At 37.3% G+C, this 14,616-nt stretch overlaps 1 protein-coding gene and 1 long non-coding RNA gene across 4 annotated transcripts in view; one reads left to right on the top strand and one right to left on the bottom strand.

The window, feature by feature from the left end:
• Nucleotides 1-5,217: 5,217 nt before the first annotated feature.
• Nucleotides 5,218-14,217, bottom strand: LOC149777704 (uncharacterized). Of its 2 annotated transcripts, none has more exons than XR_016415446.1 (3): nucleotides 12,733-14,217; nucleotides 6,782-6,936; nucleotides 5,218-6,305 (listed from the first exon to the last, which is right to left on the bottom strand). It is a non-coding gene; the product is annotated as an uncharacterized LOC149777704 (long non-coding RNA). The 2 variants fall into 2 exon arrangements; XR_016415445.1 differs by lacking the exon at nucleotides 12,733-14,217 and adding an exon at nucleotides 7,781-7,967.
• Nucleotides 8,050-14,616, top strand: part of LOC149777703 (steroid 17-alpha-hydroxylase/17,20 lyase-like) — a 42,085-nt gene continuing 35,518 nt past the window's right edge. The window contains exon 1 of one of the 2 annotated variants that reach the window (XM_089938756.1): nucleotides 8,050-8,460. In XM_089938756.1, coding sequence (XP_089794882.1) covers nucleotides 8,172-8,460 — 289 coding nt within the window. In that variant the 5' untranslated portion in view covers nucleotides 8,050-8,171. The remainder of the gene's footprint in view (nucleotides 8,461-14,616) is intronic. The other variant, XM_089938757.1, reaches the window with a different exon arrangement.

Raw genomic sequence — 14,616 nt, 5'->3', positions numbered from 1 at the left:
ATATATATATATATATATATATATATATATATCATTGTACAGGATGGCCGGATATCATTGTAATCGTACGCAGAGGATACGCTACTATATTACTATTTTTACAGGACGACTCGGCGTCGTTATTGTGGAGATTAAAGCCTTTTTCAGCACATGATAGACTATATATAGCGGCAAGTATAACTGGCGGTTCAATACCCAGGAGAAGATAAAAAAAAAAACAGAAGAACCATTGACCTACGAAAAGCCATTGTAAGATGACCTGGAGGAAGCACTACAATATCACAATTTGTACAGAACGGCTCGGCACCATTGTAAAATGACCCGGAGGACGTGTTAAGACAGAATTTTTGAGTACAAGCATTAAGATTGAAGTTTTCTCTAAATTGCATTAAAAGTAATTTTTCATTAAACTATATTGAAAGTAATTTTCTACTAAAATATGTTGGGATTAATTCTTTTTATTTCTGTACTACAACTGTATACTATTTTTAATAAGGATTGCGCAGTTACGACAAGTGTAAAACCCCTTTGTACAATACAATACATTTCTCATGTATTCAAAAGTCAGTAAATTTTAGACTCGGTGATAAGTTGCCGAACAAGCAATTTACTAAATTCCCTTTTAATGAGTAAGTTAAAAAATTCACTAGTTTCTTGTAACGAACAAACCGACACAGCCGACTTGTCTCTGATGACACACACAGGTGCAAAACAGCTTCAGTGAGAAAAGACCAGAGTCTCGTTCTGAGTCGAAATGTACGATCACAAGTATCTAGACGATGGTTCATATTTGGTCGTGAGGTTACGTTCAAAAATTGCGTATCAATTGAGAACAAACTTGCGCAAAATCAGTTCGTTCATTGAGAATCAGAAGATTATGTCTTCCCTTACAGGTAAGAATGTCTGTGTTTGTAAACTTCATTAAAATATAGGGACTTTTAATGTCTGAGATTTTCACGGTTCCCTCTAGAATTTATGTTTTTGTAATATTTTTGTGAGTTCTTTCAATTATTTATTATAATCTGATGGACTGTTAAATTATTTAAAAGTCTTCGCATTTATTATACGTATTATTAAAAAGACGAACGCACAACTAATTTCATGTTTAGCTTCAATTTGGAAATATAAGTAATAAAGAAACATGTTTTAATATTGTATTCCAAATTAGTATTCTATTTAAAATTTAGCAAAATACATTTTTTTCAAAAACGAGTGTTGCATCAAGCCTCAACTATTGAATTGTATACTCTTTGGCTATCATGAATTTAGTCAAGATTTAATTATCTGCATTATATTCTAAAAGGAAGAAATTATACAAATGTATGAAGATGGTAAGCTCGAAGGAAAAGTGTAATTATATATGTATTTCGTGTATGTTGTGTATTTTAAATATAAAGTTGTATAGATGCATCTCTAGAATATATATATATATATATATATATATATATATATATATATATATATATATATATATATATATATATATATATATATATATTATTTAAAAAGCATAGTTCATCGAGACTCAGAAGACTCTCTCTTACCTTACAGTTACTCCCCTTACCTCTCGTTCATCCTCCCCAAGAATGTAGCTCTATCAACAAGGTTAGGATTGACACCTGTTCTTAAGTTACGAGGAAAATCTCATCAGAACAAGTAGTGGACGAATATCATGGACAAAGACGTCACTTAGTAAAAACTGATTACCTCTTCTGTGACTTTCGAACTTTTTGCACACAAGTTGAGCCTGTTCTGAAACATCACCTCTAAGATCATCACAACGGGAAAGAACACAATTACAACTGAGAGTATTTCCAGCATAAAATGTATACATCACCGGTGAGAATTCTTCTTGCAGTAACACCTGAAATTCCCGACATGTTAAATGCATACAGTACCTAGTACAGCCCCGAATCCGAGCTACCTACAACCCAGGCTGAAATACATCTATCCATGCCATTGTACAGACAAGAAAACCCTCTTCTTCAATTAATAAACCAATTATGGGAAGCCTTAGAAAAAATCTACATTCTTATTTTGCATTTATTTTATTAATGTGAAGTAGGAATAAATAAATATAAATAATGACATTTACCAGAAAAAGTTACAAAGCTATTCTGAAAACCTGTCCCTCCTAACATCTGCCTGCCTGTCATTACATGATACAGAATTCTATTTGTCATACATTCTTTCTCTACATCGTCTTGAGGAATCAGAGACAAAATCTTAGCAATTTTCTCTCATCCGTTCTGATATAGTAAGGAATTTTTTGTCAGCACTTAACGAATCTCCATCCCTCCCTCCATCCCAATGACCCCTTCCCCTCCAATCATTACCAAAGGTCAATTTTTGTATTTTATCAGCTTGGCATCGGTTACTACATATAGATTTTAGCTGGTGAAAGAAACACTGATGCGTAAAATTAGGTGCACAGTGCTTATTGTTTCCTTTGGTTGTAAAGATTAAATTTACACTCAAATAACTTTTGACAGTGACAAATTCTATACTAGAAGAAATCCGATATACGTGCAATCATAAAGTACCCGTATCAAAATGTGTATATGTTGACAAAGTACAATCGAGCCTATTAGGGGCGGTCCATTTAGCACGTACGCATGGAAGAGGAGGGGGTAACCCAAATGCATACGCTTGCGTATGGGGGGGGTATAATGATGATGTAAGTACGCATAGGAAACGGTGGGGGGGGGACTTCGATAATAATTTGTCTAATGCGTAAACTGGTCGACTGGGTTCAGTCTACGTAAGAATTTTAGCGGACATGATACAAACTTTTTAAATTTACGCAGCTTATTTCTTTGATGCAGCTAGACATTCAACGTCGGTGGACTATCTGTTTTATTAAACACGTTAATATTATTAATCCTTGATCGTTTCTGCATGAATTAAATATAGGCCGTTCTGTTGAATTTGGGGACAGGGATGCATCAAGCGTACGTATGCAGGTAGGGGTGTAAAAAAGTACGCATCTGTACAGGGTGGGGGCAGGGGTCAAGCTTTTATATGTACACATGGAACATATATACGCACGTGGTCTTGATATGCACGTTGTTACTAAAGCAGGTATGATTGAAAATATCGTTCTCATCTTTTAGTTTATTATTCGAAATACAATGACTGGACATACGAGCCCATATTCCCTCATGGCTAATCACACATCACCAAACAATGATGATACTCAATCGGTTTCATATGCACTCGTGTGTCGCAGACACACTCGCATGACGACCTAGTAATTAATTATCATGTACCTACACTGTCATTCCGGATTCGAATGAAAGAAATCAAGGTATATAGGATTAATTATAGAGAATTAAAAATATACACCAGACAGAACGGAAAGCGCTATCCCTAGATTTATATAGAAGAATGCTTAATAATAGTAGGTATAATTACTATTTTAATACAAATAATACTATTATACAGGTTAGATAATTTTTAATTCGTTTTCTACGGAGATTCGAACGCAGGTCCGCGGTTAAACGGCAACCATCGCCTTGCCTGCACACACGGGCCCGGCCATATTCCCTCACGACTAAGGTCACATCACCGAAAAAAGATGTTACTCAGTCGGTGATGCATGCTATATCTTATACAGCCCCATATTTAACATACGTTGATCGAGGTACTAGTAGCGCACGGTTGGCGCTGAAAAATGTTGACAACGGGTTCTCAACGGCCAAGATCTTGGGTCAAGGCTTACAATCATGAAATGGGGGCCCCGAGTGGCCGAGTGGTCTAAAGTGCTCACCGTTAGGATCACTGCCATCTCACCTCTGTCTGCGTGGGTTCGAGTCGCGGGTTCGGCCTATGTTGGTATGTGAGAATGCTTGCCAGTAGCTTCTTGTGGGTCGGTGGTTCTTTCCGGGGGTTTCCCGGGTTCTTCCTCCACCATTAATACTGGCCGCCATGTATAGCCTATCTTGTGCTGAAAACAACAACAACAACAACAACAACAATCATGAAATTAGGCTGCCGACTCCCAAGTATTGTAGGATTAATTACCGTTATTACAAGACATCCGAAACGTTTTGTCAACGAATTTACATCAGAAACAAATGTGTTTTGTTATTTAGGCACACATGCCGTGGTCGTTGGCAGTTAAAGCTGATTACGTCCCGTTCCTGATTTTTCTTTATATAAAAGAAACAAACACCCAACAGTCCTTTTCAGGGTCACCCACCTTTCTCGAAAATATATATTATTCATTTTGCCGAAATCAATGAAAACTCAAAATCCCTTTTCTGCTCCATGAAGTACGTGTGTGAGTGCGTGAATGTAGGTCGTTATTCTAAAGCATCAAAACCAAAAGACATCTACGTTTTCTGTCTGGTCTATTCTGGTACAAATTTTACAATGCAATTCCCAACACAACACTTCGAAACGTTCGTTTCAATTTCTCTGTTGTTTGAAATTTCTTCACTTTCACATTTTTGTCCTCCTTTTCGTCTTCTCTTTCCTCTCGTCTTCTTTTGTTCTCTTTTTTCTCCTTCTCTTCGCGTCAGGGACCTTCCTTTTAGGAAGGTACCTCTTCTTTGTGTTTATAACCCTCTCCTCTTGCTCCTGTTGTTTCTTAGAGCAGTCTGAAGACCAATTTCCTTTCTCATGCGAAAGATAACAGGTATCTAGACTTTTGTCTCTTCTGATACCTTTCTTGTTTTTTGACGGTCTGGACATTCTGTAACCCAATGCCATTCCTTCTTACAGATATAGCAAGTATCTTGACTTTTTTATCGAATAGCCGAGACAGAAAACGTAGGTGTCTCTTGGTTTTGATGCTTTAGAATACTAATGACGATACTAATGACGATTATTTTTATCGCTTAACGGCTTGATGGAAGTTAACCATATTTGGTATTTATGGGTCCATGCGATAACCTTCTATAAGGGTTGAAGGGGGCTGTAACAAATGTTGACAGCGTGGCTACTTCCGATGGCCAACAACGTTGCATCAATTTTTGGTTGTTTTTGTTGGTGGTGGTGGTGATGGTGGCGCTGTTGCTATTTTTCATAGAGAAACGATATTTGCTGTGTGTAAAGTTCCCAAAATGCGAGGAAACTTAAACTTGAGTACCACGGGCTACATTATTTTCCAAATGCGCAGATAAGTATTTTGTAAAAATCTAATCAAAATTTCCTGTAACTTATTGGATAGACAAGTACTGAATACATGAATTATACAAAATAATGTTTCAACACTTTAAAAGGTGGACTTCAGCATATGTTTATACTGGATGCTATAGCACAGACACTTCGCAAAAGAGCATGCCGGGATCGGTCCAACAAAACCATGTAATGAGAAAAGGAAGAACACAGTACAAATAAGAAAATGATTCGTTGTCATAGTAGTGTTGGAGATACTGCTAGCGTAAGACGATAATAGCAATGAGATAATGATAACGACGATGATAAAGCTGGTTGTTACGAAATGTTCAAGCAAAAATATAAAAAATACCTACGAAAATGAGGAAGAAAAATGAGACGAAAAGTAATGAACTTGCTCACTCGACTTAAGTGCAGTTCATCTAAATGGTAGCAAATCTGAAGAAGTCGATGTCCCCCTACTTTCATGATACCTACTACAGCAGATGCGTATGTCGAGTTACTATTGTAATAAACTAAATGAATGAATGATAAACCGACTGTTTGTTTGGTTAGTTGATTGCCTGATTGATTAGTCAAACTACGTAATTGAATGAGATACATTAAACAAAGTTGAATCCGATTTTTATCCAGTTAATTGCCACAGAAGTAATAATCATGGTGGAGCTGCTTAAGCAAGTAAATCCAATAGTCTGTGACCTATGATTACAAGTCAATCCAATAGCCTGTGACCTATGATTACAAGTCAATCCAATAGCCTGTGACCTATGATTACAAGTCAATCCAATAGCCTGTGACCTATGATTACAAGTCAATCCAATAGCCTGTGACCTGTGATTACAAGTCAATCCAATAGCATGTGATCTATGATTACAAGTCACTACAATAGCCTGTGGCCTATGATTACTTGTTTTACGTCGGTAAATAACGCTTTGTTTTCCAGCACTTTTGCTGAAACGTTAACTCCGGAGGAATATTCCATTTGTTGGACATAAATATTTTCTGTTCCGGCATTTGCTTGGATTCTCTCTGGACATCCGTTTCTTTTTCCCTCTGTTCAATGAAATAGTTGTGATATCCTATCCATCAACATGCCATATGGTCCAGGAGAGAGACTGACGTCCGTAAAAACTTGCTTCGAAACCTTTGGCATCCACTTCTCCTTGGATCAATCTCACTGTTCTCTGAATAAAAAACAAGTAACCCATTGAAAAAGCATTCATCGGTATCTATGCCCCGAGCCATCAATTTCTTGCAAACATGGAGGCATATAAAATTACCTCCTGTATACTATTTTACTTTTGGCTATTCAGTTCAAAGTTTGTTTGCTAAGTATTAATATGAGTTTAGATGCAAAGCAATATAATATTTCTCGGTTTGTTTGACCTAATTGGAAATAAACCTGGTTGGAACCATAACTTGTTAAAGTTTGTGTATCAGCACAAAGTACCAAGATTTATTATCAAAATATGTCGACTTACTATCTGTAAAATTTAAAGCTACTAAATTGAAATGCAGAGATACTAAGTCTGTTTTCGAGTTACTATATAGAAAATTCAAATTAATAATTCGTATGTTCGAGATTCTAAGCTGCAATTTCAGGATTGTACCTGAAATTTCGAGAAGGTTAGCCAACTTTCGCGTAACTTTCAAAACTCACAAATCAATCCACTTGGCCTTTGTGCTCCCTCGTAGTTTTTCAAAGTCCCAGGTGGTGTCATATTTCTGGATAATTTCAGTTGGTGTCTGTAAAACACCATCTGTCATCAGTCTGATTCGATCAGTTATCACACGTTTCCTTCCATTGTCTTACAGCTATAAAAAAAATCCTGTACGTAATAGTTACAATAAAATATTAATTTTAAGACTTGATTCCAGCAATTTAAAGATAGTTTGATGAGTTATTGTTACGTTAGATCGCTCCGGTAGCCTAAATAGTTAAAAAGGTCACATCCGATGCGGAAGGTCATGGTTTCGAACCCCACCCAAGTCGTACCGAAGACTTATAATACTAGTACTAGCACCTACCTCGCTTGGCACTCAGTAATAAGAGGTTAGTGTTAGGACTGGTTGGCCTGGTGTCAGGATAATGTGAGTGGGTAGGACATGTATATATATATATATATATATATATATAGAGAGAGAGAGAGAGAGAGAGAGAGAGAGAGAGAGATAGATAGATAGATAGATAGATTTGCACTTGTAAACAAAAGCCATCTTCAACAGCGTGATCACTCCAAGCAGGCGACCCATTTGATTTGTTGTTGTTTTTATGGGATTTAACGCCATTTGTAGCACAAGATAGACATGGCAGCCAGTACAAATGGTGTAGGAAGAATGAGGAAAATCTCCGAAAGAATCACTGACCCAAGAGAAGCTACTGGCAACCTTTTTTTACGTACCCATACTGGCTGATCCCCAAGCTCAGACTAACAGAAATAGGTGATATGGCGGTGATCCGTAACGGTGTGCACCCATTCTATTTGTAAAAAGGGGACAGCCATTGAGAAACGTCTTGAATCAATACAACTGTTTTGTTTAGTACATTTAATGTTCAATGAAACAAGATAATTTAGTATGTACACGGTACTCGTATTGTATATTCTATATATAACTCTTGCTCTCATAACGTAAGAAACAATTATATTAAAAGTATTACCTTTTCCTTTTGACACCGGTAATAGTTCTCATATCAAAACACTGTGATCTTTTTATAAACATATTGTACGTCTGCAGAGAGAGAGAGAGAGAGAGAGAGAGGCAGCCTATAAGCATCTCGTCCTCACCGATGCAACGATTGCGTTCACTAAGTTTTCTGATAGAGACTTAAAAGTTATGAACGGGTCTCCGTTTGCATGATGTGCGCATGTTCTGTAAAGGGTATTATAGCTAGTTTACCGACCACTTTATTTTCCCGTTGCGCTTTGTTTGTGCAGTACTGCGTTGACTGTTCCCAAGGTCAATGTTAAATATAGTGATTTTAATGAACTCGGATATCACGCTTTGCACCTAAAAGGAAGGAGTTATTTCTGCTTCAAGGTGAGGTCAAAATGTTCGCGAGAATAACAAAATCTCCTCCTGGTCCACCGGGATGGCCTATCTTGGGATGCCTTTTGGAAATTGATTCCAGTCGTCCTCACGTCAGTTTTGATAAATGGGCGAAGCAATATGGGCCCCTGATTTCGTGTAAAATGGCCGCCAAAACTTTGGTTGTAATCAGCAGTCCTCTATTGGTCAAGCAAGCCTTGGTGGAGAAAAGTTGTTCTGATGTATTAAATGACCGACCGGATACATTCTTTTCCAAATATATAATGGATAATGCAAAGGGTGTTCTGTTTGGTGAGTTTCGTTCATTTTTATTCCTCTTGCCTTCATTTCATTATGAATCTCTTCTCGTATTTGTTTACTTTTCAATATCGTGTTTTTTTCATGTTAAAGATGTGCAACATTACTTGAATAGCAGATCCAGTCTACTGCTTGTCTACTAAGAGGAGGATTCAACTATATTGTATTTGGGCTTTACATTCACCTGATAGTTTCCCCAGGTATAGTCTCATTCTAAAAACGATTTCAATACGTTGCACATTTTGTTTTCTGTATGCAGAAAGAAACGTCCCGGACCCGCTGTGACGTGAAACGACGAAACGGCCCAGTATAATTAAAAAAGACGCAAAATTCACAGCTGCAATAACACGGCTTTCTTTGGTACATTAATTATATTTTAAGAATGTTTGGTCACTCTAGACTAAAAATTATCCAATATGCCCTCATTCGACTTATTGCGACTAGATCTCTCCAAAACAATAAGAATGTCGTCTATTCTGAACCAGCCGACATTTATTTTAAGCCACATTGATTGAATAGGCACTTCCGTGAAGCTACTTAGAGTTGGACTGCTCCGGTGGCCTAAGTGGTTAGTGCGTCCGCCTCGGATACGGGAGGTCGCGGGTTTGAACTCCGGTCGAGTCATACCAAAGACTTATAAAAATGGTACTAACAGCTACCTCTCTAGGCACTCAGCATTAAGAGGTTACGTTAGGACTGGTCGGCCGGTGTCGGAATGTCACTGGGTGGGAAATCATGCCACATGTCTGCGGCCTGATGCCCCAGTGTTAGACATCACTATAAACTGCCACAATGCAGACGTCGTAGCGACATGACTGAAAAAGTATTGAAGCTACGTTAAAAATCTAAATCACGTACACACACGCACACTTTCTGTTGGACATGGGGACGTATGAAAACATTTTCTCCCCATAGTACTCGATTTTATCTATTCTTTCGTATGTACAAATATAAATATCGAAGGAAACATTGGTCCATGTCTATCAGGTATGCTGGATTACGACCTCATCACAGACATACGGGATTACGACCTCATCACAGACACACGGGATTACGACCTCATCACAGGCATACTGGATTACGACCTCATCACAGGCATACTGGATTACGACCTCATCACAGACATACTGGATTACGACCTCATCACAGGCATACTGGATTACGACCTCATCACAGACATACTGGATTACGACCTCATCACAGGCATACTGGATTACGACCTCATCACAGGCATACTAGATTACGACCTCATCACATGCATATTGGATTACGACCTCATCACATGCATATTGGATTACGACCTCATCACAGACATACTGGAGTACGACCTCATGACAGACATACTGGATTACGACCTCATCACAGGCATACTGGATTACGACCTCATCACAGACATACTGGATTACGACCTCATCACAGGCATATTGGATTACGACCTCATCACAGGCATACTGGATTACGACCTCATCACAGGCATATTTGGATTACGACCTCATCACAGGCATACTGGATTAAGCCCGCATTACATGCCACTCTAAAGCTTGCTGCAGAGAAGAATATGTTGTTACAAATGGAATGCACCCATCGTTATATTACCTCGAAACCCTTTGTGCTTCGCACGATGCTCTAGCGTTTTGTAAACTCTTGTTTAGAATTAAAGAGAAAATGTCTTACACAGACAATGTGTGAACCTAAGGGTCCCAAAATCCACATAAACACAGTCAAACCATGTATAGGTACCGTAAATAAATTCAAACATTTCTGAGCACGGTTCTTATGGAATACCTGTTGTCACTTTTGTTCTTGTAGGTTTAACGCCATTTTTCAAAACGATATCGGCTATGCATGGCGGCCAGTATAAATGGTGGATTAAGAACCCTGGAAAACCCATGAAATAATCATCGACGCACGAGAAAATACTGGCAAACTTTCTCACATACCCACCCTGACCGAATTCGAGATGTAACACCTGTGAATGTAGCAATGGTAGAGACTTGCACCTCTTATGTTAGGTGTTTAGGCTCGAATAAACAGTAACGCAAGAAAGAGTCAAAACAACAAGCTTTGAAAATTGTAACAAAAAATTAATTTCCCTATAAAATACTGTAAAAATAAAAAATTAAAAACTTACGGTTCTAAGAATCAAATCCAAAAATAATTCAAGAATAACCCACGAATTAAATTTTCAAAGTCCTAGTAGTGAAATGTTCTCAACAATTCAAGTTCGAGTTCCGACGAAGAATCCAAGATGGAAAGCGATTACGTATAATGTATCCTTTGTGGTGTTGGAATGTCTACAGTTCTGTGTTATTCACAAACAATACTCACGGTATTTGAATTTCACAATACAATTTACTGAAATATCTTTGTCCTAGAATTCGATATGAGCACTCATATATTTCCAGGAAAAATAATTAATCCTTTTGAATCAAAATAATTCGAATAAACATTAAAAAAACTCCTAACTGACACAACAAAAGAAACTCCTTTAGGTCAGGTATAAACTAAGAACGATGATGATATAGTAACTCGAAAGGCAAAACAAATTCCTGGATGAGGGAAAATTTTCCAGAAGCTTCGAGAAGTATTTGCGTATAAAAGCACATTTGACATTGACAAGAAGAAATCATTTTACTCAAAGATAAAAATGAAAAGTTGTTTACTTCGCTCACTGATTTCTGAATTAAGGTTGGGAATTAGGTCATCTTTAGGTGTTTAAAAATGAACAAAGTCAAACTATTTTATGGAAAAGTATCGAGTTCCTAGTAAAGAAAACTACATTATTATGACATATAATGAAATCAAAAATAAAAAGATTTTAAAAATTACAAACAATTAAATTAAATTAGGTATCCGTTAAATTAATTAAATATACATAACACACCAATGATTTGATTTGCCACATCCTTTCATTATTCCGCATACAGCAGAGTTAGTTTCCTCTGATTTTACAGATGATTGGTTCTATACTATGTGCAATTGTATTGAAGTGGGATTGGTAAGTGTCAGCTCATTTATTTGTTAGACGTGAGCTGGGATGTCGAAGGAAACATCAGAATGCGAATTTGGGATAATGACACATCCAATTTGTAGTGTTAGAAACAAGAACATGGAATTATTGCTTTTCGCTAGTGACATAAGATCAGAAAACATCAGATGTGATTCATTACGGTTTGCTATGTGCCAAACATCAGATGTGATTCATTACGGTTTGCTATGTGCCAAACATCAGATGTGATTCATTACGGTTTGCTATGTGCTAAACATCAGATATGATTCATTACGGTTTGCTATGTGCCAAACATCAGATGTGATTCATTACGGTTTGCTATGTGCCAAACATCAGATGTGATTCATTACGGTTTGCTATGTGCCAAACATCAGATGTGATTCATTACGGTTTGCTATGTGCCAAGCATCAGATAAGATTCATTACGGTTTGCTATGTGCCAAACATCAGATGTGATTCATTACGGTTTGCTATGTGCCAAACATCAGATGTGATTCATTACGGTTTGCTATGTGCCAAACATAAGATATGATTCATTATGGTTTGATATGTGCCAAACATCAAATCAGCAGTAAATGTCCGTCCTGGATGTACACAGAAGATTCGTATGCTTTTCATGTTTGCCAGTAGTAGTATAAAAGTTGAGGTTCTGCACCCCTATTTCTTGAAGGTGATATTTATGCCACAAAAAGGGGGTTCTGGACCACTTTTTCTTGTACGGTAAAAAATAGATGTATTGGACCTTATAAGAGAAATGGGTGCTTTAAACCACTTTAAACCACTTTTTATGCAGAAAAGGGTGTCTTAGGCCCTGGATGGTAAAATTGAACCCTTTTTTGATGAATGAGGGTACAGTGTATAACCAGACGTAGTAATCCCATGGGGGTTATGGACTAGTTTGTGATGCTTCTTAGATGTTTATCATTAGTATAAACATTGGATAAGGAAACTTCAATTCCATAAATGTTTCCAGAGTCGTCAGTGCTACCACCTTGGCCATGGAAGGCATCATCGCCAGACATGCCAGAGGTGCCTGAGGTGACAAATGACTACAATGATATTTTGAAACGTCACATCGTCGTATAATGCAATTTCCGCATCAGATCTTACAGATAAACAATATATGGAGGCTGGAATAAGTGCAGCATCAGCAAGTACAATTACTGCAACAAATGCAATTTACGTTAAAAAATCCTGAGATACTACAACATATACATTAAACATGGGCGCTAACAAGAAAACGTCTATATATGTACCTGCTGCTGCATCTGATATTGTAAATAATATGTTGGAGTAGCTGATGGTAGTGACAGCACCAAACGTGCTAAAAACTGCATTGGTCATATTCCACATCTCGTAGACGCTGTAGATAATCATTGGAGGTTTTGTTGCATCTGCGTCAACTCGGTATCCGGGAAATAATCCAAATTATGGTTTCCTTTTAACAACGCGATAACTGAATGGTTAGAGTGGACCACAAACGGAGAAGCCTCTAAATTTTGAATCAAAATATACTGTCCAGCGGCTGTTACAATTTGGAAATTTCAACTACAAGTCGACTAAATGCTAATGTCGGAAGCATTTATAACTGGCTGTTAGTAGGATCGACCGATAATACAACATGTATAAGACATCGATTGTTTGTGTTACTAATTCTCAGTAATTTACGCTTGATCCTGAAGTATCCACAAACAAGTGCTCGGATTTCCGGATTTATGTTGTCAACGCTAAGTGTCATTATCCTGGAGTTACTGTTTCAGATATATACCAATGACGACTTAATGTAAATCTTGAAGTTTCATATGCAAGTTAAATATTTAGTGTCATGTCATATATAAAAATGTCAACAGATCCACCATCAATCAAAGTTGCTAAAGAATTGTAGAATATTATATTTAATCCTAAAACCGAGGTCACGATAGCTAATGTTGATTCGCTAGACCCAGAAAGTGATGAGGAATTCAAGAGCGGTAAATATAATTGCTCGAATGAAAAAAATAACTTTAGGTTCACCTGGTGTAAATGAGAACAATGATAATTTTGATAGAGTTGCAGGAATGAGAGACCCTCAGCTGAAATATACAATCAGAAACTTTGATATAATAAGTAAATACTGTCATCCTAGTGACTGTGAGGAACAACGATTAAAGTTGAAATGTTGCTGTCAAATACACTGCTTTAGCTTACCAATGAAAATTCGTTTAACTCATTAAATAAAATCTCGCGGCGGTACAACACCGGAACAGGAACGAATAAATGAAGTTCAGGCTGAACTTGACAAGCTAGCTGATACAGAAAGAAATAAACTAGTACGAGATAAAGTTGCTAAACACCGTAGTCTTCGTGATCTAGGTATGTACTCTGCTGATAAAAAAAGACATTGATGGTATTAGCAGATACTACATTAACACAAGCAAAACTTGAATATCCTTTGCTGCAGATTGATGCTGCACTTTATACAGTATCAGATATAGAATCACAGCTTGAGTCGTACTCCGATATAGAAAACGATTTGTTTTATTAAACTTTATATGAAATAACACCCCAGAGATTAGCCAGCGGCTAAAATATTACATGTATGGAGTTACACACTCCGTCACCAGCACACTTGGCTACCTGTCACACTGGTCAATCAAGCAGTCAGTATTCCAGGTTGTTCAATCAAGCAATCAGCGTCCACCAATCTCAATCAGAAACGCCCGATCGCCTGGTACTCGACCATCAACACTTTGCTCAGCTTCACAGCTGCTACGGTCAATTCCTATGGTTAGCTCTACAGCTTGTACGACGACGACTCCGATTACTCTGGTTAGCTGAAAATACATCTAACACCGTGTACTATGCATGACACGGGCATATGCGATGAATCGTAATGACGTTACACACAGATTACATTATGAGCACAATAATTACAAAATTACAGAAGTGAACCTATCCGTGCCGAAAAGAATCATACGGTACTAAAAGTTCTTAAAAATGCAACTTTATATATTGCTAATATAAATATATTACTAAGTCCCAAACAAGAATAGAAAATATTTGCATGATACTACGTAAACCAAAGTTACATAGAAAATATATAAAAAAAAATAAACGTGATAATACAATAGTTATAACTTGTACACAAAAAATTAATGACT

Source organism: Sinohyriopsis cumingii, chromosome 17 (genome assembly GCF_028554795.1).
Source record: "Sinohyriopsis cumingii isolate HCF-2022 chromosome 17, ASM2855479v2, whole genome shotgun sequence".
Classification (NCBI taxonomy): Eukaryota; Metazoa; Mollusca; class Bivalvia; order Unionida; family Unionidae; genus Sinohyriopsis; species Sinohyriopsis cumingii.
Note: the sequence above shows the minus strand (reverse complement) of the source record. Positions and strands in the feature narration are given on the sequence as shown.